The 27,269-nt window shown below is 34.2% G+C and overlaps 2 protein-coding genes across 2 annotated transcripts in view; both read left to right on the top strand.

Annotated features, from left to right (window-relative positions):
• The window catches only part of LOC111054090 (synaptotagmin-15), a 138,529-nt gene extending 135,906 nt beyond the window's left edge, over positions 1-2,623 (top strand). The window contains exon 10 of the mRNA XM_039442532.1: positions 735-2,623. Coding sequence (XP_039298466.1) covers positions 735-862 — 128 coding nt within the window. The 3' untranslated portion in view covers positions 863-2,623. The remainder of the gene's footprint in view (positions 1-734) is intronic.
• Positions 2,624-4,122: 1,499 nt separating this feature from the next.
• On the top strand, positions 4,123-26,775 carry LOC111055914 (allergen Cr-PI). Its single transcript, XM_039442521.1, has 9 exons — positions 4,123-4,551; positions 7,719-7,849; positions 13,112-13,448; positions 14,607-15,118; positions 16,269-16,469; positions 18,005-18,298; positions 19,305-19,641; positions 20,816-20,952; positions 25,609-26,775. The coding sequence occupies exons 1-9, from the start codon at positions 4,380-4,382 to the stop codon at positions 26,032-26,034; spliced, it is 2,547 nt and encodes an 848-aa protein (XP_039298455.1). The 5' UTR covers positions 4,123-4,379; the 3' UTR covers positions 26,035-26,775.
• Positions 26,776-27,269: the final 494 nt, after the last annotated feature.

Raw genomic sequence — 27,269 nt, 5'->3', positions numbered from 1 at the left:
TGTATAGATGAATGAGTGAATGATCATAGAATACCGCTAATATTTTTACTGTAACGTTATCAAATCAAGTTCCACTGGAGTGATATGCTTTTACAAAAATTGAATCTATTCACGTTCAGATCTACAGAGTGACTGATGGATCGGATGATTTAAAAATACTTCTCAAACTGTCAATTTTAAAGGTTTGCATAAATTGGATGATTGAAATGAAGTGCAATACGTAAAATAAAGTACAAACGCTTTTATAATGAAAGTTTATTAACAGAAAGTTGGCCAACTTGGTTTTTCAAAATTACTTCCATCAAATGCCCTCCTTTTCGAGCAACTCATTTTGAGTCGGTCCTGAGGATTCGTTCTGCATTGTCCGCAGGAATTCTTATTTCATCGTTCATTGCATAATCCTATCAGAATTTCAAACTAGTTTTATCGGTTGAGATTTTAGTGGCTTTCGAAGTTCTCAAACCTAGTTCTTGATCTATCAAACTCATATTCTATCCCATCAAGATTCATATTAAGATTATCAAGATCAGGATCTGTGTTGTTTCTCTCACTTATATTGACTCACTTATTATTCTATATCTATAACTATATTCTATCATACATTTCATAGATGAATTCCAGTGGTCTGGAACCCACCTGAAACAGTAGGTTCACTCATCCCCCATTATTATCCGCCTCAGTACCCAAGCACAAGCCATCTCAAGTAATGGAGATTGTAAAATTGAATGTTTCAGATAAAATAATCGGCAAATGTGTGCTGGGATCTTACATGTTTGCGCGCGGGAAAGCATTGACTCACTGGAACACTGCGCTGGCCAGTCCCATGGAGCAGGTGCAGCAATGGCACACTTTGGCTGAGTGAACACACAACTACAACACGGAGCTGGATGGAAAACTTATTTCTGTGGATTTAGTTCTCTCTAAGACGTTTAAATATTATTAAGGAGCTGAGTGAAAATGTTATCTCTGTGGATTTAGTTTTCTCTACCCCGTTTTAATATTTGTTCATTTGATTCCAACGTTCGTCTGCAGGGCCCGTATGCAGATACTCTGTTTAAACGGAGAAATGTCAGCTGTTCGTTTAAAGCTCGTATGAAACACATTATGATAAATGCAACCATATCTACTACTAAACTTGGTTTAGCGTTGAACGTAGTGTCAGCATATGACCCTTATTAAATCATCAATTCATGATACTTTCGGAAAGAGTCGTGTTATTGGAACTAAATACAGAATTTTTGTTTTTTATAAACCATTTTAAAGAATATTAAGTTCATACTTCATGAATATTGAGTTTGCACAGATCTCTTTCAACTATTATTATTTTTAATGTATACTTTTTTATGATAATATTGTGCTTATTTGAATTATATTATTTTGGGGGAGAATAATAACAACTTCATAATAGATCTTAAAAGTAATTGTCATTATCAAAGGAAATTACTTGAAAAGTAGAATATATTTAAAGAAAACGTGAATGTGATATAGGCTGGATCAATGTATAGGTAGTCCACTGTACATGCTGTACGGATCAATGCATTATTTGATCTGGGAGGGCAAAGAATGGATGAGTGTGAACTTCAAGGAACTTGTAATCTCTAAGAGGTATTATCAACTAGTCATCAGAAAACTACTCATGCAATATCACTATGGGATCATATACAATAAAAACAATATTTTCTATCAACAATATTAATATATTGACTAGTTTTCTATGTAAATAGATATTTGTTTGTAAAATAAATTATATTCTTGTCAAGAGACTTGACGCAGGCTAATCCTGGAAAGGCCAATTAGAGCCTATCCTATCCTATGTAATGTAGTTTAGGTGAAATGTGAATAATATAAATAAACTGAATCCTATGAAAAGCATTCCATATTTCAAAAGAATCATTTGTTATCACTTCCCTGGTTTTTGAGCTAGTTATTACTACTGTTATTACCTTATTCATAATGACTTGGGGGTTTAGAGAAGTGAAGAATTCACGATTGAATGAATGAATATGGGTTATCCGAGTAAATGATAATTAAATGTCAGTGAAAAATTTTCTTGACTAAATTGACCATTATGACAATAATATTAATTATTATTTGTCATTTGAATGAGCACCAGTATTAATCCTTTAACGGTTTATGTCCTATCCACTTCGTATGAAGAGGTTATCGGTCAATATAAACTCTATTGATTTATAAACTCTAAAACGTATCTACTCTAAACGTATCGTACTCAGTTTTCGTTTTGGGGCTAATGAAATTATTGAACCGAAAGATATATCGAGTACCCTTTTAATTGTGATTGAATAAAAGAGTATTAGATATTTTTCATCGTGTTTCAATATCCACCTACTGTATCTTATACTGTATGTGGATAATATCCATACTGTATCATATCACTAATTTAAAAATGTTCGGGTTTTCTTCCTCTTTGCTCCTAACATTGGAAGTCGGTTGATTAACTTCCCTTTCCATTCTGTCATAGGTATGTTTTATACTAATTAGTAGATGAAACCGAATGATTCTATCTGGATGAATTGTCAGTTATTGTAGCTATACATAGCCACTAATATTTTTGTCCAAACTTCACAATGTGTTTGGGAAACTGAATAAAATGTTTATGTGCTTATATCATTTTATCGTTTGTGTCGTATCATTCCATTCCATACAAAACGTAATTATTATTTGAAATGGAAACGTAGACAATAAGAGGCTCTCGGTCAATAGAAATGTTGATTCAAAATTTGAAATGTATATGTATATGCAGTCCAAATTGAATAGTAGTAAATTTCAAATGAACAGAGAAAAAGACAAGACACTGAAGGTTTTAGAAGTTTGATTTTTATTATATACGAGGGGAAGTGAGAGTGAACTAGACTTAACTTTGAAACACAGAGATTTGGTTTACATTTTTTCCCCAATTCATTTTTAACTGATCAACAATTATTATCAATAATAACTGTTAGTGAATCACCAATAGAGAAAATACAATTTTAATGAAGAAAACCCGTTCAGATCACTATAAAAATACACTATACAAAATGGATACAGCTTCATTTTTAACAGACCTACAATTGAATATATATATGGAAATTTCAATTTGGAGATAAATATGAATTTTTCGAATTGCGGAGCATTTACAGAGCGAACTCACCAAAACATTTCACGATGTGTTAGAGTATGAGAAACGTTTTCAAGCCAGACAGACCGAGTATGCTCTTAGCTGTTATAATAATTGAATGTTGAAAAAATAATACCTTCGGCACTCTTTAAAGTCGTTCATCGTTTTCAGGAATAAATTCTCATTTATACGGTACTTCTCTTGAAGTTAGAAGGAAGCAAAATAAAGTTTAAAAGAAGATTTTGATGTGAATGGCGCCAGGATTTCATGACTCGGCGAGCAAATGTTTCAAAACAGTGACTTTTATTCACTGGTCTATAATCGAATAGAGTCGATAAACTCAACCCTTCTCAATATTTCGTACCTGGTTATTCTATTGTGGAAGAAATGTGATTATTTTTCATCATTAGAGAAGCGGAGTTTATTCCTATCCAGTCCAGCATAATCTAGTATTTCTCAAGGATAAATTTGCTAATATAAGATATATATAATATAAACATACTTGACATCCAATTCACATTATATTAAAAATACAAGATAATTTTGTGCGCTTGGAGATAATAAATAATTAGAAGCACAACATAAATTTTACAAATGATTGCGATCGTGAAGTAATAATCAAGGAATTTATTCTGAATACATTGGTAATAACCTGCCATGTGACATTCCGAGACGGTACAGATGAGATGACGGATTGTTTACATACATGATTTGAATAATGTATTATCAATTTATGTTAAATCTCTTTCCTGGGTGATACGGTACCGAAAAGATCCAGTATTATGACAAATATTCTTGACAATTATTTATTCATGATAATCTCTGTTATAAGACTATACAAGTTTAGGAGAATGAGGTAATGACTAATAAGAAACAATAATTAATATTCATATGTGTTGAAGCAGAAACAACATATAAACTAATTAACAACTACAGTAGATAACTAAAATAAATACGATAGTGATGGAGTTTGAGAAAAAATCTTCAAACATTTTCATAGTGTATGCTCATAACTAAGTGCAAGGAGGAGGAGAATAGACTTTCACATTGTTGAAAGCTTATCAAGCAAATACAATCATTCGAGCAACAAAAAACTGTTTATTGTGATTTGAATGATACAGTTACTGTCGTTGACCGTGCCTTGCCAGGGGTTATCATCAGGGGACCACAAGGCGATAACTCTTGGAATTCATCTGAAAAGACAAAATAATTATCACTCTGATGTTCATTGCTTGGATTCGCCTCACACTAGACGTGCCTCGCGATGAAGCTCTCACTTGTGCTGGCTTCGTTGATTGCTCTGAGCACGGGTTCTATCATAGGCCTATCGTCTGGCAAACAGCGCTACAAAAGCTATGGATTTGCTTTTCTCTTACCCGCCATCGACGTTGACCTCGAAGAGTATGGTCAGCCCGAAAACTTGAGACAGGATCCTGGTGAGTTGAAATTATTCCTATCTAATACGTTGTACATTACTCCTACAGTGAATTTGATCACAGATTTAAGTCTATGTTTATTTAGTTGATCAATCAGTCAATAGTTTATTTTTCTTTCATTCAATGCATACATATATGTGTATAATTATATAAATACAATTGACAATTAACAAAATAAGTTGAAAGTAAAATAGTATTAATATTAAAAATAAGGAAGTTCCCTGAAAAGTCTATGATTTTTTTGATGTGACGAGTTAAAATATTTATCGTCCAATCTAAATTATTTCAGGCATGTCCCTACACTACTACTATAACTATATGTCAATTTAAATGTATTTTATTCAGGATCCAGCATAAATTTTATAACGTACTCACATAACTTACAATAAATCATCAGTGTTGATGGTAAATAGACAATTGAGTTTGGAAATGGGATATAGAGTGAGGGAAATATTGTTAAGAGTGTTTCAGTACTATATTGATCGGTTTACCCACAAGATAGAAATCATTGAATGGAGATTGAACATTCATTTGACTTGCCGCTGACCGGCTCCATATTGAGCCTAAACTTGATAGAACAGATTAATTTTTTCAAAAGAATCTATTTCAAAAAACTTAATTGATAAATATCACGAAAACTAATCTTATTTGAAGTTAAACAAATCTACAAGTGTTAAACATTGTAATGGTTTAACAAAGAATGAATGTATTCATTACAAGTAGATACAAGATAATTTCTCGATTTGGGAAAATCGGAAAAATGTCATACAAATCAGTAGTTATTGGAATTTTAATTCTAGCTTTATAATTTTCCAGCTTTTAGATTGAATGTCCACTATAAAGCATAAGCATACTTTTTATTACAATAAATGCCATTCAATCACGATTAACCTATGAAATTTAATCAATTCCTTGAAAAATATTGTTAGCGTATTTTACTGTACACTTTTTTTATTAAAGTGTACATTTTTTTCATTATTATCATTATTTACATTATTAGATAATTATTATTATCTAATATTCTGTGTCACATGGTTACATGTTTTCCAAGGAATAAACCGTTATCAAGCTCTGCGTCTATGCTATTGTTGGAAGAAGTAATAAACTGTAAGGACAAAGCCTACCCAATTACAAAGCATTGCTGAAGTGAATTGGAAATATAGAGAGATTTTGGAATTGAGCTTGGAAACTGTTTTTAGTTTTCCCTTGATATTATCTACATAATTTTATCTATATCTTCTGTCAATGATATTACAAAATTTGATACCGGAAATAATAATTTCTACTTATTTGCAATATTCGAGAGGGGTGAAGGAGCAGAAATTCTACTTTAAACTGCGTAGTAAGTGAAAGGCTAATTGACACAATTTTTATGTAATAATATCATTTACAGTGAATAACAGTTAATTCATGTACTGAGAGAGATAACATAACAGTTGTTTAGATAAGAGTACTGAATTATGAAACCTGAACTAGTTTAAAATAAAATGTAGGCTATATCTCGATCTTGGCCTCTTTGTACAATATTCGTCATAATCTTACGATATTTTTAAAATTTATTTTTCACAATGGGCTGTAATAATATCAACGTATTTTGTCTTTGTTCAAGCTAAATGAGGATTTTTATCATACTACCAACTTAGATGTTGAGTCAAAACAATACTTTTGTTAAATTGTTTTTGAAGAAACGGAGAGTTTGAGGTCAGCCGTGGGCCGCCGAGGAACGCGTGGTCACATCATTTAGCTACTCTCATGAGCCGGAGCAATTCTCCGTTGGTCGAAAACTTCAGGACGTATTTAATTGAACAATTTTTAGAAGCATTCTTAGCCAAGCTCGCTTTGGTTACCTGGCACTTATGAACCTGATAGCACGTACCTTGTACCAGAGAAAACTTCTATAATTATTGTTTATAGTACCAGATCATCATCTAGTACCAGTTTTCTAGTACTAGAGAAAACTTCTAGATTGTTTATTCCGTGCTAGTATCTAGAACTGGTTCAACCTTTAAATAAAACAGTCAACCATTTTCAATTGAGCTCTCCCTCTTTTAATACAAAGTACGGTATTGGTATATTTCACACCTATGTAAATTCAATTTGCATTATTTTTATGTGTATTTGATCCTTTGGCACTGCGTGACTGTCATTGTGCTAATGCTCAGTCACCAAAGAAAACGGTGTGCTCTAGGGTGTGTTACACCCCAGTGTTATATAGGCTAAACGAATGCAATTTTTCAAGGCCAGTGTAGTATTTATCAAGTGTAGAATATTTGATTATTTGATTATTCTCTGGAAACTTACTGTTTCTCAGTTAGTTAGTTTTTGAAGAATTTTTGTTACTTATCTATGTTGTAGAAAGAAAAATGTGTTCTCTCCTCCGTTATTGTAGACTTTTATTTTTTCTAAATTATAAGCTCATTCATTTATTTAATTTAAACTGGATTATTTCCAAGTTATTCATCTAGTACTATATATTTTAATTTATCAGTAAAATTTTCTATCTCTCACCCTTATCACTATATAAGTCGATAATTCGTCTAATAATATAGAAGGCACTCTTCTAACATGCACAATAATATTACATCATTCAATCAGATCGTTCTAGCATTTAATGACTTTTAACATTGTTCTCTTCAAGCTGTCAGTGTTATCTAATTGTTTCTAATTTTCTAACTCTCCAGTAGACTATTTCCCAATGTTGTCTAAGATTCCAGCTAGAAACATTGATTTGACTCAAAATATAGATAGATAGTTCTTGTCAACAAAAAGCACTCTCAACTATTTTATTCAAAACTGTTACTTCAAAAATAGATGAGATTGTGTTAACTTGTAGTCTTTTGTGTTGAAATCGTGACAAAAAATTATCGCATATCACCATTGAGATGAGAATATAATTACATCTCAATGTTGCTTGTCTCAGCTTTCCAATCTTATATCAGAGTTCAAATTCCCTGTTATCAATATTATTCAACAATGATTAATCACAGTAATGATTATTTTACCGTATAACTTTCTCCTAGGTATAGCATGATGATGGAAGTAGCATACTATGAAATAGTGTTTAATATTGTAGTTTATTCAACAGCACTAATTAGAGATATAGAGGTATAGAGATAACTAATTAGATATAGATATAGAGGTATAGAGATTATAATTTTATTTTCTAGTTGAACCAAGCGATGAAGAAAAACAGAGGGCAGTGCTACATTTGTTGACAAACTCTTTCCATGAGACAGAAGCTTATCTTGAAAAGACTGCATTGGAACATTTTCCTTTCCGCCACGGCAACGCATTCCACGTAAATATTACTTTATTTATTTATTTATTATTATTTCATCCACTGACCTCCTATAAAAGGGGTATTTGGACTTGTCAATGTCGTAAGTCAACAATAAAATACAGAACATAAATACATAAATGATAAGTCAATATATTTTTTTCTCTCCAAACCTTATCTCGACGCTCGTAATTTAGAACATAAATAGGTACATGAAAAGTCAATACATTTTTTTTCTATTCTCTCTAAACCCCATTTCGACGCTCGTAGTACTCTCTGAACTCTTCATTTGAGTACGCGCATATGGACAGCAGCTCCTTCTTTAATTGATCTCTGAATTTTGTACCAGTCATTTCTTTTATATGAGCTGGCAATAAATTATACAACCGAATACCAGAACTCCTAACACCTCGCTCATACATGGTTGTCTGGTGTGTGTCGTCTCTTAGGTTGTTCCTATATCTTGTCGGGTATTGATGGAATGTTCCGCCTGTATTAAATTCATGTAGATTTTTCTTAATGAAGCAGATTGTTTCAAAAATATATAGGCTTGGGAATGGGAGAATTTGAAGTTTTTTGAAAAGGGGGCGAAAACTTGTTCGAATTGATTCTCCCATCATCACTCTCAATGCCCACTTCTGCATTCTGAACACCTCAACTACGCAACTTGAATTTCCCCAAAAAATAATGCCGTAGGTCAGGTGTGAGTGAAACAGTGCGAAATAAACACTTCTAAGAGCCCTGGAGTCCAATATAGCTTTCAAATTTCTCAGTACGAAAATTGCTGAGTTCAGTTTCTTTTTGTGGTATTCTTGGCGAGGTCTCCAAGAAAGGTCAGAGTCAATCACCACTCCAAGAACTTTTATATCATTCACGGATTCTATTTTATAGTCTCTGATACTTAAATTATTTTCTCTGGTAGTTCGGAATGGAATAATTACTCTTATTATCGTATATTATCATAATCGATGGGGGAATACCACCATGGACAATTATTTAAGACAAAATTAGGAAAATGAAGAAGTTTTGGGCAATAGTCTGTTTTTTTCTTTTCCGACTATAGTATTGTTTGCTCTAATAAATGAATAAATTAGTATCAATAATGTTTAAATGGCTTGTTAATCAATTCAATCTGGCTCAAAATCTATCAATGCCATCTGCCAAATGGATCTGTACATAATGAGATATAATGGAAGAAACTGCGTCAATAAAGTTCTCACCTGAATCTATTATATCTATTAGTCTTTCAACAAGGGATACTATTGCAGTCTTAGTAGATTTCCCTTTCTGGAACCCATGCTGTTCATCACATATGAAATTAATTTCTTCCAGGTGCATCAATAGCCTATTTAAAACTACTCTTTCAAAAATTTTACTTATTACATTTAGAATACTAATGGGTCTATAATTTTCAACTTTTTCAGAATCACCGCTCTTGAAAATTGGCAAAATTTTTCCTTGTTTCAGATCATCAGGGAAATACCCTGCTCTAGTGAAGTATTAAGGAGATGCAATAAAGGGTCCAGTAATTCATTTTCACATTCTTTTAAAATTTTGCTTGAGACCCCATCCAATCCTACTGTTTTTTTGTTATTCAAATTTTTTATTATTCTTGACAACTCATCTCTTGATAATGGATGAAATTTAAATACCTTTTCAATTGGCTCAGCATTTAATGTAGTTGTATTACAAGTATTAGTGTTCAGTGACTTTTGGAGATTATATGCAACCTGTTGATAATACTTATTGAAAAAGTTACAAATGTCTATACTATCATCCATATAATTTCCATGTTCATCGATTATCCTAGGGACATTAGTAACTGTATCTTTTTGAGCTGCTCTCCTATTTCTATTAATTACCTCCCAAACAGCAGAGTTAAAATTGGTACTAGTTGTTAATATTCAGCTGTTTTCTTACACTTAGCTTTCCTCACTTCTTTTGCATAGTTTTTCTTTAGACATTTGTATTTGACTTCACTCGGAACATCCCTCACTAATTTAAATTCCTCATAAGCTTCCCTAACAATATTTCTTTGAGTAAGAATATCTTCAGTTATCCATTCATCTACTTTGTTCAATTTACTTTTTACTTTGACTTTTTTTATTGGACAGCATACACTAATGTGAAATCTTAGAGTATCAATGAATTGCTTATATTTGTAATTTAGGTTACAACTGTTATAAACACTACTCCAATTTTCTTGAAGCAGAATTACATCTCAATGTTGCTTGTCTCAGCTTTCCAATCTTATATCAGAGTTCAAATTCCCTGTTATCAATATTATTCAACAATGATTAATCACAGTAATGATTATTTCACAGTATAACTTTCTCCTAGGTATAGCATGATGATGGAAGTAGCATACTATGAAATAGTTTTTAATATTGTAGTTTATTCAACAGCACTAATTAGAGATTATAATTTTATTTTCTAGTTGAACCAAGCGATGAAGAAAAACAGAGGGCAGTGCTACATTTGTTGACAAACTCTTTCCATGAGACAGAAGCTTATCTTGAAAAGACTGCATTGGAACATTTTCCTTTCCGCCACGGCAACGCATTCCACGTAAATATTACTTTATTTATTATTATTTCATCCACTACCTCCTATAAAAGGGGTATTTGGACTTGTCAATGTCGTTAAGTCAATAAAATACAGAACATAAATACATAAATGATAAGTCAATATATTTTTTTTCTCTCCAAACCTTATCTCGACGCTCGTAGTTTAGAACATGAATAGGTACATGAAAAGTCAATACATTTTTTTTCTATTCTCTCTAAACCCCATTTCGACGCTCGTAGTACTCTCTGAACTCTTCATTTGAGTACGCGCATATGGACAGCAGCTCCTTCTTTAATTGATCTCTAAATTTTGTACCAGTCATTTCTTTTATATGAGCTGACAATAAATTATACAACCGAATACCAGAACTCCTAACACCTCGCTCATACATGGTTGTCTGGTGTGTGTCGTCTCTTAGGTTGTTCCTATATCTTGTCGAGTATTGATGGAATGTTCCGCCTGTATCAAATTCATGTAGATTTTTCTTAATGAAGCAGATTGTTTCGAAAATATATAGGCTTGGGAATGGGAGAATTTGAAGTTTTTTGAAAAGGGGGCGACAACTTCTTCGAATTGATTCTCCCATCATCACTCTCAATGCCCACTTCTGCATTCTGAACACCTCAACTACGCAACTTAAATTTCCCCAAAAAATAATGCCGTAGGTCAGGTGTCAGTGAAACAGTGCGAAATAAATACTTCTAAGAGCCCTGGAGTCCAATATAGCTTTCAAATTTCTCAGTACGAAAATTGCTGAGTTCAGTTTGTTTTTGAGGTATTCTTGGTGAGGTCTCCAAGAAAGGTCAGAGTCAATCACCACTCCAAGAACTTTTATATCATTCACGGATTCTATTTTAAAGTCTCTGATACTTAAATTATTTTCTCTGGTAGTTCGGAATGGGATAATTACTCTTATTATCGTATATTATCATAATCGATGGGGGAATACCACCATGGACAATTATTTAAGACAAAATTAGGAAATTGAAGAAGTTTTGGGCATTAGTCTGTTTTTCTTTTCCGACTTTAGTATTGTTTGCTCTAATAAATGAATAAATTAGTATCAATAATGTTTAAATGGCTTGTTAATCAATTCAATCTGGCTCAAGATCTATCAATGCCATCTGCCAAATGGCTCTGTACATAATGAGATATAATGGAAGAAACTGCGTCTAATTCAGTTCTCAGATAGAGGTGGATTAATAATTGAAATACTTAATTCGTGATTACACATTCTGAGGCTCATTGATAGAATTGGTCAAGTTAGACATGCATAATAAGCAATTCAGAATGAATGTGGATTGAATCATGATCGAACTAGTATTGAATATTCATATCAGTACATAGGCATAAATTTATACAGACGAGAAATTAACATAGAATGATTTGCATTTAATGCTCATTCAAATAAGGAAGCATTAATTTTTCATGAGACGAGAGTAGTAAATTTCTGTAAAATTCCCACATTTTCCAGTTCTCACAGCAGACTTTCCTAATGGAAACATTTATTATTCATCCTTTTACATGTCACTCAATCACATCTGTCTTCCAGTCACTCACCCTCTCTCTTTCTCCTTGAATTCTGCTGTTCCTTTTTTATAGCAGAAAACACCTTCTCTGTCAATTTGACACATAATGGATTGAATTATTGTAGGCTTATTTAACGCATACACATTAGTTTATCACTTTTCTATCATTGAAGTGGGATAGATTTTGAAATATGTCCTTATACAAGTTATTTTCCATGAATTTATGAATATGTGAATCTCCTCTACACCTTATAGCAGAAACGATATATTCCTTGTATACATTATTACTTGTACACAATCCAACACGCATTGTTTATCTTATAATTAAATAATGTTATCGTTTAAGATTTCCAATGTTCGGTGTAGTGATTGTGACATCAGTTTAGTTGGATGTCTTCTCTCATTTATGTTCTCAGGTTGCTATACTTGCATGAAGAATAGAAAGAAAAATTGATACAGAAGTTATCTTAGGCTCAGGACTTAGGTACACCATGATTATAAAATAATTATTATGATTGGAACTCATTCTCTCCTTGTATCTACATCTCCATCATCCTCTGTTAATCTCTTTATCCTCTCCATCATCTCCTCATCATAACAATTCAAAAGGAGCAAAATTAAAACTAGAATTATCTTAGGCATAGGTAAATAATTATTGAAAACTGATTTCAATCTGATATTAAACTAATATTATCAATTTCTTTGAAACTGTTTATTCTCCTTTTGTATTCATCTTAATTATCCTCCCATCCTCTCATCTTCTCTCAATCATATTCTCTTAAACATCCTCTCATTCTCTAATCACCTCTTAATCATCCTCTCATCTCCTCTTAATCATCCTCTCATCTTCACTTAAGCATATTCTCTTAATCATCCTCTCATAATCTCTTGATCATCCTCTCATTCTCTCATCCTCTCCATTCCAAAATGTGGCACTTTCTGCTATCTAGCCGTTGTATCTAAGAAAAAGGATGAATAGATTTCTATATAATCTACCATTTCAAATTTAATTAGAATTTTGAAGAAGCTATAAATTATAGCTTATCTATGAATGTGTCTTTTATGAAGATTTCAAATGTGAATATAGTACTTGATTAATCAGTCTCTCAACAATATTAATGAAAACAACCATCTAGCAATGTAAAATCCTCAATTCCAACCGATAGCCCACAATACATGATTTCAGAACCATGAAGGCGTGCTACGGTTCCTGAGAGACTTCAACAGGAACGGCTTCCTGCCTCGCGACGAGGTGTTCTCGCCGAGCAACCAGGAGCACCTGAATCAGGCGGCACAGCTGTTCAACTTCTTGTACTGCGCGCGTGACTGGGCCACCTTCCACCAGGCGGCGCTGTGGGCCAGGCGCAACTTCAACCAACAGCAGTTCACCTTCTCCTTCCTCGCCGCAGTCCTCAATCTGCCCTCCACCCGAGGTGTCACTCTGCCCGCTCTCTACGAGATATTCCCCCATGCATTTGTGCCCGCCACCGCTTTACATAAGATTTACGATGCCAAGTTTCAAGGTGGGTTAACTCCTATGAATAAAAAGGATGATGGGTCACTCTGGTTTGTCAATATGGGTGAGTTACCCATCATAAATAAAGACAATAAATCTCATCCAACCAAAAAACAAAATTAAATACATTTGCATACTGAAACAATATGAGTGTTCAATAATACTCAATACAGTGTTTAATAACACTCAATATACTGAGTATTCAATCCCTGAACACTCCTCTGATGGGTGGTTCGTCATCTAGTCAAGTGCTTTTCAGTTCACAAGGTTTTATTCCATTTTCAGTTTCAAAATCGAAATTAGAAAGTATTGGAATGTTGCCTAGAATCTAATTGAGAATTCATAAGACACCTTATAGTCACTTTTGACTGACATCATTATTATTGGATTCGAGAATTTCACCAACTGGCATTGTCTAGTGGTCTGGAGTCCCACATCTTCAGACTGCTTTTGCTGCAGCAGTCATCATAGTTTGATTTTCATTCTGTCCTGCATTTGATATTTGTACCTTCCATAACCTCATTACCTGATCACAAGTTGAGATGATGAAATGACAAAATACGATATACTATATTTATATAGAGTATGATAATCCTCTGTAAATTGAAAAAACTAAGTACCCTTTTCTTAAAACTTCACTTCATTTATCACTGCATGTTTCGACATATTAATTCCATTTTCAAGAGATTCATCTGGATTTTTCAATTTCCAGATAAATATAAGAGTAGCCCTCAATAAAATAGTTTATAATATTCCTGTATGGTTATTCTAAGGAACAGGGTTGTAAATTATCTGGTTCTTTATACAGGCTAGATGGGTCTTCCAGAACCTCAGGGATGATTTGGATGAATTTATGATCGTATACCCATTGAATTCATAATTGACTTAAAATAGCTACAATAATGAATCTGATGACATCAAAATTTCCAAGAGTTTATCGTTATAATCAAATCTATTATGATAAAGCACAACATTTTAGGCTGTTACGAGAGAAAAATATGAGAAGAGGTTCTTTATCAAAAGAGTTTCAATATAAGGGTATTTGAAAGATAATTATATTATTTTATTGAAAATTTTAGCAGAAACTAAGTTGTTAATAGAGTTAAATGTGAGAAGAGGTTCGTTATCAATGGACTTGAAAAAATTATATCATTGAACTTTGCAGGCCGAAACAAGGTGTCAGTGTCAGCCAACTACACAAATCAGAACCGCAACAACAATGCATTCAACCGGTTGGACAATGACGACAACCCCTACGATCACGACACCCAGAACACCAACAGCAATCGCAACCCGCACAACCCCGGGTCCGTGTTCGCCAACAACGACGGGTCGCCGTTCAACACGGCCGGAACCCCAGAGAATCCCGAGAACCGGATCAGCTATTTCACCGAGGACATCGGAGTGAACGCCATGCTGGCTGGCATGCATGCTCAGATCCCCTCTTTCTTCGGACTCAACTACGACGTCAACTATTGGATCAGCAACAGGAACAACAATGATAATATCGACGGAAACAGAAAGCAGTTCCACTACAAGTATGACAACAAAATTGATGTTGATGCCGGCAATGAGTTTTACTTTGTACAGCAACAGCTGTACGCCCGGTATATCCTGGAGCGTATCAGCAACCAGCTCCCTATTCCTGAGCCGATCAACTTCAGTGGAATTATTAAGGTGACTTGTTTTCACATACCACACAAATCTGTGATCTGTGGTCTAGTGGATAGAGTGCTTGCGTAGCAGCACAGAGATCCCGGGTTCAAACCCTCTCAATACCAAAAGTTTTTTAACCAGATCACTCCCGTGTTATCGGATGGGCACGTTAAGCTGTCGGTACCGGCTGAAGTATGACAGTCGTAAGGCCCATTGACGGCTTAAATTATATATTCAGGCGGTGGGACCTTCCCGCAAGGGACTCCCCACCAACAAAAGCCATACGAATTTACTTTTTACCACACAAATCATGGAATATACAATTTGTAATTGAAATGAGCATCTGTGCGAATGTACACTACACTACATCAATTTAAGTTGTGTAGTAGCCTATATGAGAGTAGGAGATAAGTACCTAAATGAAGGAGATATATTACCGTATTATTAGGAGTAGGTATAAGAGTACGGTAAGGGAGAGTATAGGTATTATTAGTGCTGCTGGCTAGACCGCTAGATGATGAATCATTCTCAAAATAAATGTATTAATAGTCAGAAGCAATACGCATCCAAGTACTTCTTTTTCATTTCTACCCATAACGAACCCTGACGATTAATGATTAAAGCACTTTTCTATATCAATAAGTGACTTCTGAATTCGTATGAATTATCAACTCTGTATAGTATCAAACTGACCTGTATGGTATTTGTCATTTGGGAGGGGTTTTCTTTATTAATTGACTCCTTAATTTGTATGGATCAGTTGTATATTTCCTACTTTTGTTCTCTATTGATTTATAGTTTCAATTTCTCAATCTTTTTGTCCATATAGCCTAATTTGCTATCATCAAGTGATAAGTTTTTCGCTAATCCTGCTGTTCCACTTGTACCAAAAAAATTGTTACTATTTATCAATATCAATATCTTATCTTGTTTCTGAACAAGTAATATCAACTTGTTGAATTTTATCAACTATCTGTGTTATTATGAAGGTGATGATGTGTTTGATATCCATATAAAATGAAAGTAAATTAATATTGTGTCAAAACCACTTATCTCTTTAAACAGTATGAGCTACTGGCAACACCATTATCAATCTCTAATTCTTAATTTATCTTATTAATAAATAAGTGTTTCTGATAGTATGAAGTTGTTTTGATTGGTTGTTGAGCAGCCAGGCTACAATCCGCGTCTGCAGCACTCGAACGGGGAGGCGGTGCCAGCTCGGCCTCCAAACGCCGCCTTCCAGCAGCTGGCGTCCAATGACAACAATGACAACGCCAACGCCCTGCAGCCCAACAACGACCAAGCCCAGAACCCATCCATCTACGAGCAGCGTCTGCAGCAAGTAGCCGACTCCTCCTTCGTCGTCAATGTCAGTTCACTTCAATCATCACTATCACTAAACTATTCTATAACAAGTAAATTTGAATTTGGTTCAGCTAGTATTATTTGATGAATCATTTTTTTCAAATTAATCAGCTCTAGCTGTAAAAACAGAAGCACAGACTGAATTCAAATAATAAAATGGAATTCAATAATAATTAAACTGAATTCAATAATAAAAAATCAAGTGACTGTTACTTCTCGCAAGACTCTCAACAAGACGTAGGCTAAGCGTCCTGGAATTTAACGTAAAAATAATAATTATATTTTTGTACAGTTATTGTTAATCTAATCAGAATGAGTGGAAGTCAACTGTCCTATCTAATGAAACATTAACTATGTTAGTTATTGCACTGATGAGCTATGTTATATTGTCATTCCACGTCAGTTGAATAAAATATTCTCTGTAATCAGCATTTGTGAGTAGATTTTCTCTTCGATAATAATTATAATTCATGACGTATAAAATCACACCCTTTATCTATTCATGTCTTATTGGCGGTGGTTCAAATTGAATTTAGATCAATCTTTATTCTAGTCTACAATAAATTGGGAAAAATAGAGATGTACCAATAATATCATTATTTAGCATAAATAATGCCATACCCATACTCTCATAATAGAATGCATTTTAATACTCACCATTGTGAAGTGTTGAAAATATTTTTCTAGAGATGTAGCGATTTCCTCAGTTCCTTCATCACAAGCTGCTCTGGTACATGACTGCGTTGATGTGACTCCAATAATGTTTCCATACCGACTGTTAGTACTGAACTAAAATGCTTTCAACGATTTCCAACCAGTCAAGAAATGCTTGCCATCCAGATTTATAAAATTTCTGAGAATTGTGCTACTTGGAATAGCTAACAATTTCCCCTTTCCCCCCCCCCCGTGGATCCGCGCCTAGGATCAGTAGTGGCATAGCCACCTCTATTAGAGGTGGCTATGGTAGTGGTCTTGACCAGTTTCAGGACAATCAAAAAGTGTATTATTGCAGACACGTTTACATAAAGCGTAAATAGTGAGCGATTGTTAGAAAAATTTGAAATCGGTAAATCTAATACGGTAGGCCTATAAAGTAATAATGTTACCACCAAGACCTGGTTGGTGATTTGAAATGAGTTTGTTTAATTTTCACATTCGTATATTCATATTATTCACATTCATATTCATAAATTGGTTTTTTGGTACGGTAACTGTTTTTATAAAATTTTCAAATGTCAATACAATCTGAAATAAATATTCATGTGCTTAATCATGAATATTCATACTTGATCATAAATATTCATACTTGATCTCTTGGGAGATCAAAAAGATACAAGTTCAAATTCATGAGAAATTTCATTAATTAATGCGTAATCTCGATATGAATTTATGGATTATGATTTCTGGAGGATTGAATAATATTATTGTTATGTTTTTCTGTTATTCAAATGATGAATTTATTAATATAATCAACAAGTCTAATCCAATAAATTCAATAAATTAGAATTCAAGAAGTAAACTGTTGATACTATTGCACAGGTTGACGGCAGCCAAACTAAACTGACTGTCGACAACGGTGTTGCGGTGTTGGCGAATCTGGCAACAGCGCCGAGCCGATCGCCCAACCCGGGCTACTATGGAAACTACTTTGCGACGGCAAGCAACGCGATTGGCTACATCGCCGACCCCAGCAACCAGAACAGCGTCGCGCCCGGACCTGTCTCCAACTTTGCCACCGCTGCTCGCGACCCGGCCTACTACAAACTGCTAGCAAAATTCCTGCAGATCTTCAACAACTACCTCAACAATCAAGTGCCTTATTCGCCCGAACAGGTTAGTCACATTCGAAAATTTTTTTAAATGTTTTCTGTGAGTATGATGTCGTAGTGGGTCTATAAGACCTTTGACTATAGAAAGAAGAACTATTCTTTCTATAGTCAAAGATAAGATTCAATGTGTGTGGACTGATTCATTGTCTTAGAAAGAGGCCACATGAGCGTTTTTCAGACGAGTCGGCAGGGCAGGAAGCTCTCCGAATGGATGATTTTCGATCAACCAGCATCCTGAATCAACTGTCCTGAACGCCAACCCAGTTGGCTGTATCGCTCTCCGATTAGCTGATTGGGTTGGCGTTCGAGGATCAGTTGATTTGAGAAGCTGGCTGATCGAGTATCAGCCAATCGGAGAGCAGCCTACCATGCCGACTCGTCTAAAAAACTCCTGAAAAAACGCTAGTGTGGCCTCGCCCTTATTGTTATATTGTTATTGTTGTATTATTTTAAAAATAAATGAAAAATATTTTATGTGTGTGCAATGTCGAAGTCGGAGTGGGTCAACAGAGGCAGGATATAATACTTTTTAATGTGTGTGGGCTGACTTATTGTCTTATACTAGGCTGGGCTGACTTATTATCTCTTATATTGTTATTATAACTCCACAACTATTGTATAATACTGTATTCTAACTCATACGCCCATATCTTTGTTTCTCCTAAGAATATTTGCTCAAACTCACCAGTTTTCCCATTCCTCTCATATTATTCATGTTTCTCTTATTCATGTTGCTCAAATTCATCAATGTTCACATTCCACTCCATATTCCATCACTGAAGTTATTTTTTCATTTCGATTTGTCTTCAAATTCCATTGGGGAGCAGATTGTAAGATTATTATTGTCTCTAAATTGATGAATATCAAGCATATTATTATCAATAAAATTGCAAATAAAATACTCAATCGATATCACGGTAGAATGCAATATCAAAGTATAAATAGAAAAGCATGAATGGAGCTCATTGGGATTGGTCACCTTGTTTAATATTCGGATAATCTGATTACAGCTCTCGTTTCCCGGAGTGAAAATCCAAAGTTTCAACATATCTCGGTTGATAACCTACTTTGAAGACTACACTATCGATGCCAACAACGCAGTGTACGAGGACTTCTATGACAGCGATAGCAACAAGGAGAGCGGGAAAGATGCAGGCAGCTACCAAGTGGTTTTCCAGCGGCTGACCTGCAATCGCTTCAACTATCGGCTGGCAGTGGACAGCACCCGCGATGTGGAGGCTGAGGTGCGCATTTTCATCGGACCCAAGTTCAACTCCAACGGTCAACTGTTCACGCTGCCTCAGGCCGGACAGTACTTCGTACAGCTCGATCGATTCACATATCCTCGTAAGTAGTCCATAAGAAGATCAAAGATTACTAAAACTACAATAAGTATTTTTAATAAATGTTTAATCATGATGAATATCTCATGAATAACATTTCATGAACCACTTTTGATATACTACCCAGATGAGCTAGTGTGAGCTTATCAAGCTAATGAGCGCATCAAGGGCTGGCATTCACATTCTGTGTATTCTGTTGAGTAACTGTATAATATTATTTAAATAGATGGAATTTTTTCATTCTTCGATCCATTATTTGAAAAAATGTTTACCGTAGGTATTTCGATTCAATACAATAGTTTTATCAGCTCTGGTTTTATACTTTTTACTATTAATACATATGCCTGCAACATCTGCTTTACGAGGTAAAAGTTAAATATTTGAAATTAATATTTTATAAATCATTTCAATTTGTTTTCCAACATGATGTGTTCAATATCAATGATTTGGAAACTATGATCGTTCAAGAGATTTCTCAACCACTTGGCTAATTCACAGTTGAATAATTCTCGACCGATTAGTGTCAAAAAGCTATCCATCTTTCTCATCGTGGAAAATAATGAGTCAAATACATTATCAAACTACATAATATCATAATTATTTTGAGCTATTGCTGTAAAATGGCACAGATATGAGCTGTGAGTAGCACATCAGGAGATGAGAAGGGGCCTGATAATAATTTATATCAAAGAATAGCAAAAACCTCTTCCCAAAATTTCAAATAGTGACATTTTAATCACAATCACAAGTTATAAACGATGACATTTTCAACAGAATAAATGTTCTGCATTGTTTATATTATCATGAGATACTATCGCTTTTTACTAAATCTTCAAGTGCAATTTATTCACAAGATGAACCCTTTTTAAATGCTACTCATTTTGATGAATGATTGAGATTCTTCTATTCAATAACTGTGAATAGATAAAAAATATTCAGAATGAATAAATAATAATAAACGAATGATGTTAGAGACTACTTGAAGAAACTATACTCTTTCCAAAGAAACATCAAGCTCGTAAATAATAATATTATTTCACAAATCAGTGTTTTTGTATATCAGTTAAAGGGTTTTGTGAATACATTTTCTAGAAAGCGGTGGTTCTCCAATATACGATTAATTGGATTTGATACTCGTATAATTGGATTTCTCAAAATATGAATATTTTTGTTCACAGTTCGGAGTGGAAAGAATGTGATAGAGAGGAATTCGCAGCAATCCGTCAACTTCTCTCCAGACTTCCCAGGTTTCAGTGATCTGTGGAAACAAGTGAGAATGGCTGAGCAGGGAAAGCGCTCTTCCAACATATTCAAAGTGAGTTAATGTCCTCTTTAAAATATGTTCTAATCTATTGATCTCAAATTAGTTCACGAGTACTCACTCCCGTTCATATCTTATATATTCATGTGATGGAGCTTTTCGATTTGTATTCTATCAAGCTATTAAAATAACAAAGGTTACACTATGAACCTATGAAAATTTAAACTATTTCACCTTGAAAAAGCTTTCTCAGGGAAAAATATTTTTTTCGATCATTACTTTTTGAGACATGAACGTCTGAATTTTAAATGTTTGGGCAGATCAATTCAAATTCGGTGAGAGATAAATAATTCATAAAATTTTGAGGAAAAATTCTACATGGTATTGTTGATTGAATGGAAATTTCTTGAAAATATCAATCATTTATAAGGTTATTTCATTTACAAAAAATGACTGAAAATAACTTTTAGTTGAGTTATTTTTTGTATGAGAGAATGCTGAACCAAAAAAAACTCCCAGTATCAAACAAGTTAAGAGACCTCCTCCAATAATACTCTACAAAATCCAAGACTATCAAGTAGTGTATGAGATTTTGAATGAGAAAATAAAAGACTCTTATAAGATCACACTACTGAATAATGGTAGCTTAAAACTCAACGTTGAATCTGAGGATAATTATAGACTAGCTACATCATTGCTGAATGACAAAAAAATGAATTGGTCTTCGTTTGAAAACAAGCAAACGAGACCCATTAGAGTAATAGTGAAGAAGTTGCACAGCACTTGCAATCCACAGGAAATAAAAGAGGAACTTCAGGAAAAAGGATTTAAAATTTTGGACGTGGTAAACATTCTTAAATGGAAAACAAAAGAACCACTCCCAATATTCATGTTAACTTTTGAAAACACAGAGAGCATAAATAGAATTTATGAAATATGTGTAATTATGGGTATGAAGTTTGAAGTAGTCCCCCTGAAAAAATCGAAATTTCTACCGCAATGTAAAAATTGTCAAACCTGGGGACACACTAAAAAATACTGCCAGAATGAGCCTAGGTGCGTGAAATGCGCTGGTCCCCACATCACTATCAACTGTACTAAGAGTAAAGAAGTTAAGCCTAAATGCTACAATTGTGGGATGGAGCACCCTGCTAATTATAGAGGATGTGTTGTAGCACAAGAGCTGCAGGCACTTCGAAATAAGAAAAAAGCAATAAAATCTATTTCGTCAGTCAACAAAAGAAACGATCCTATTGTGTCACAGAGAGCTGTAATAAATGACAGTAGAGTTAAGGAGAACCAGAGTTATGCTGATAAGCTGAAAAATAAAGTACCTATCAACAGTAACGAAAAGTCAAGTCTTCAAGATTACAACTTGAGTAAAGATTTGGAACTGAGCATTACAACTCAACTTAAATTGATTCTTGAGAAACTAGTTGTGCAAGAAGGCCTCAATAAATCAATTTTAAGTAGGTTAGAAAAACTGGAAAATATTTCAGTTCCAGAAGTCATTCACAAGAAGCATGGAAAATAGATTCAAAATTATGACTTGGAATGCTAATGGATTACTACAGCACAAAGATGATCTATTAGCAATTCTAATTGAGCATAAAATAGATGCCTGTCTCATTTCCGAAACTCATTTCACCAAAGAATCCTACTTTAAAATTAAAGGGTACAAAACGTACCATGCCATACATCCCAACAACAGCGCTAGAGGCGGAAGTGCGGTTATTGTAAGAGAAGATCTAAACCATCACGAGTTCAAGAAGATAGAATTGCAGGAGTTCCAGTCGATTTCAATCAAAGTCAAACTTATCGGTAGACCATCTGGTACGATCACAATTGGAGCCGTCTACTGTCCACCACGATTTAATTTGAAGAAGATAGAATATATTGATTTCCTAAGCAACTTCACAGGGAAATTTATCATAGGAGGAGACTTCAATTCAAAGAATACACAATGGGGGTCCCGACTGACCACAACTAAAGGAAAGGAGCTATTACTGGCTGTTAATGAATACCACTGCGATGTTCACTCAACAAGGAAACCAACTTACTGGCCAACAGACAAAACAAAAATTCCAGACCTGATAGATTTTTTCATCACAAAAAATATTTCACCAAACTGTGTTGAAGTTGAAGAAAAATTTGATCTCAACTCTGACCATTCGCCAATAGTTTTGACAATGCACAGTGCAGCTGTTAAAAAAGAAATGCCACCTAGACTCATCAACAGGTACACAGATTTAGAAACTTTTAAAAATATGATAGACTCTAGAATAGACTTGAACACATCTCTGAAAACTATAGATGAACTAGAAACTGAAGTCCAGTAGTTTGTAATCAATATCCAACTATGTGCCTGGGAAAATACACCACTATTTCAAAGCAGGATTTTCAAAGGTAATTGCTATCCTGTAGCGGTAAGAGAGTTGATAGAAAAAAGAAGAAGAACAAGAAGATCATGGCAATCAACAAGAAATCCAAGAATTAAAACAGAACTTAATAGAATTACTAATGAACTGAGAAGGATGATACAGGATGTAAAACAACATGATATCAATAAATACTTAGAAGAGTTAACCAATGAGTCTACTACAAATTTTTCATTATGGAGATCAACCAGGAAACTGAAGAGACCTCTTGAACAAGTTACACCGATAAGGAAGAATCAAGATTCCTGGGCAAGGAGCAATAAAGAGAAAGCCGATTTGTTTGCTGATCATCTGGAAAAGGTTTTCTCACCTCATGAGGAAACAATTATAGATGAGAATCCTCATCATCTTGGAGCAGGAGTTATCACTCCAACATCGCCAAGGGAGGTAGAATATGAGATTAAAAATTTGAGCAGAAAGAAAACGCCAGGTTTCGACTTAATAACTGGAGAGATTCTACAGGAGCTCCCAAGAAAAGCAATTGTGAAGCTATGCCATCTCTTCAACGCTTCATTCCGATTGAAATATGTGCCAAGTTTCTGGAAGGTAGCCGAGGTCATCATGATACCAAAACCTGGAAAGCCACCACATGATGTAACCTCGTATAGGCCAATTTCACTACTGCCAGTAATATCAAAATTATTTGAGAAACTTCTACTGAAAAGATTAAAGCCTTATCTGGATGATAATGGATTAATACCAACCCATCAATTCGGATTTCGAGATAAACATAGTACAATAGATCAGGTGCACAGAATAACAAATATTATTGAAAATACATGGAGGAAAAGAAAGTTTGCTCTGCAATTTTCCTTGATGTAGCACAGGCTTTTGACAAAGTATGGCATTCAGGATTGTGCTACAAAATGAACCAGTTCTTACCAACAGAATACAGTCTGATACTGAAATCATATCTTCAAGACCGTTATTTCAGGATAAAACAAGATGATGCTTTTTCATCTCTCAGAGAAATCAGGGCTGGAGTTCCTCAAGGAAGTGTACTGGGTCCCCTCTTGTACCTCCTATACACATCTGATATACCTCAACCCGAAAACGTAACAGTAGCAACATTTGCTGATGACACAGCAGTTTTATCAGTTGGTGATACTGTTGAAGTTTCTACAGAGAAATTGCAGGTGGCAGTCAACAGAATAAATGTTTGGACAAAACACTGGCTTATAAAATTGAATGAAGCAAAATCAGTTCAAGTCAACTTTACAAACAGAAGAGTTCAATATATCCCCTTAACACTCAATGGGAATATTGTACCCTACTCCAACACTGCAAAGTACCAAGGCATGACGCTGGATGCCAAGCTTAGATGGAAGGAGCATGTGAAGAAGAAAAGAGAACAACTTGTCATAAAATTAAAGAAAATGTACTGGCTACTTGGGAGGACATCAAAGTTGTCAAATTATAACAAATTGCTTCTCTACAAGCAGATTCTCAAGCCGGTGTGGACCTACGGAATTCAACTCTGGGGCTGCACCCGACCATCCAATATCGACATCATCCAGCGCTTCCAGAACAAAGTACTCAGAAGTTGTGTAGACGCTCCTTGGTACATCAGGAACTCTGATCTCCACCGCGACCTGGGAGTGGCGACAGTCATCAGTGAAATCCAAAGATTTGCAGAAAAACATGAGAAAAGACTTCATCAACATGTGCACGTGGAAGCAATCCAGCTGCTCAACGTGCATGGAGTAAGAAGACTGCAACGCAGAAAGCCACACGAATTAGTTTAGTGCTAAAGTGTTCAATTGGAAGTGCAAAGGCAGAATACTGTATCCTTTTATGCTAAAAATAATCTTTATTTAATCCTTGACCAATATAGAAGGCTTAACCAATGGGTTTTACCTTCACAAACAATATTCTTATCAATTTATGTCAAAATAGAATAGCTTATTAGTCTTTAACTAGGTGCTATAAAAATCAAGAAAAAAAATTTTTTTGTAAATGGAATAACTTTCTCGAAAATTCATATTTTTAGAAGATTTTTGTTCCATTCAATCAACAATACCATGAAAAATGTATCCTCAAAATTTCATGAGTTTATCTCTTACCGAATTTGAAATTATCTTTCCCAATAATTTAAACTTTAGACGCTCATATATCTCAAAAATAAATGATCGAAAAAAATATTTTCCTGAGAAAACATTTCTATTTTAATAGCTTGATTATACAAATCGAAAAACTTTGAAAAATATCACCAGTTAAAAGTTTTTTAGCCTTTTTTGCACAGCCTTAATGTCAATGTAACGTATTTTTTCAGGAAACAAACAGACGTTGGAGACTTCCTCAGAGAATGCAGTTGCCTAAAGGAACCACCGACGGACAAGAGTTTGTTATGTACGCCATCATCAATAGAAACGAGTCCAATGGGAAGAGTGATCAGGAGAAGAATGTGGATGTTGTCAAGGATCTATATAATAATTATGTGGATACTCCTTATTTCACTGAATTTGATACAAATACAAGAGAAGATGATTCAATTGTGTTGAACTATGGAAGAAGAAATGAAATCAGAAATACTATGGATCAGAGAGCTAGAAAACAATTCCCGGATATTCAGCAAACACGGTCAATTGCGTTCCCATTCGATAGACCAATTCAAGATGTCAATTTCAACTCTCAAAATCAAATATTTGAAACGGTTAAAATTTATCATAAAACTTTCAATGGTAGAAAGAGTTTGTGACCTCCATAATAGTAATCAATAAAAACTAAATCTGCCACAAAATTTTTTGTCTTTGTCAATTATGATAAGTCTGAGTTACTTTTTGGGATGACTTCTCATTGTTTTGTTTCTCCTGTTCCCACTGATATAGGCCTACTTGTGTTTAAGTCAAGATCTAATTGCATTCTTTTCGAACATTTACTGACGGAACTAAAGACTAATTTTTTTGAATAATAGTTATTGAAACTATAGTACCACTCGCATAACCTACTAGATTTGATTATTATTATTAAAGAAGAAAATAATTAGACTAGAGTGTCGTCAAAAATAGTTCGAAAAATAATTATAGCAGTTCATCTTGGAAAGTAGAAATAAATGAATCAAATTAATTCACACGTATAAGAATAATTTCACTTCACTACTATAATTTTTCTTACTTACTATTTTCTCATATGTATGATGATCCAACAATTTGCATATTTTACCCTAAAAAGGTACACTGGGGCACTTAGTGACCCACTGAAAATTATTTTCCTCAGTACTGTGATGTTTCATTTAGCCCTATATATACATATTACTCAACATTTGTGACTTTTACTTTTTCACAATGCTTTATTATCAGCTGATATCGATATCATTTTCGTGATGATGAAATGTTCAATTGATTTAATAAATTAATGGTGTTTGGGGCATACCGTACAGTGCCCCTGTTTAACTTTCCTGTCATATTTTTGTTAATAAACTTTACTTGATATTTGATTATTTACAGTGTCCTAAAAACTTATTTCCATTCATATAAATCATAGGCCTACTGAACTAATTTTTTCATCACGAATGCAAAAATAAACCTCTCAGATACTGAAGAAATCAAAGGAAATAATGATATTGCTGGATCAGATGAGGAAGTTGAAGAAGCCTTTGAATAGCAAGATGAAGAACCAGATATCATTCGTATCTGTTGAACCAGATTTATTTTTTATGATGAATATGCTCTTAATTTGACTGATGGAAAGCCGTGTCCACACTGAACAAATTTTCGACATACATGTTTAGCAAACATCTTTGTTGAGGAGCTCAGGGACAAACATTTTGAAAAGGTTGGACAATCATTGTTTGTCAAACAAAAAATTATTGTTTTTCCAAAAATTTTCAGTGTTGACAGCTGTAAAACATAAAACCTGTTCTCCTCACTTGAATATATTTTGTTTGGTGAAGCGTTCACACTGGCCACGGGCAAACATTGTTTGTCAAACATA

The sequence above is a fragment of the Nilaparvata lugens genome, chromosome 1, assembly GCF_014356525.2.
Source record: "Nilaparvata lugens isolate BPH chromosome 1, ASM1435652v1, whole genome shotgun sequence".
NCBI classification, from domain to species: Eukaryota; Metazoa; Arthropoda; class Insecta; order Hemiptera; family Delphacidae; genus Nilaparvata; species Nilaparvata lugens.
This window is presented reverse-complemented; position numbering and strand designations above follow the sequence as displayed.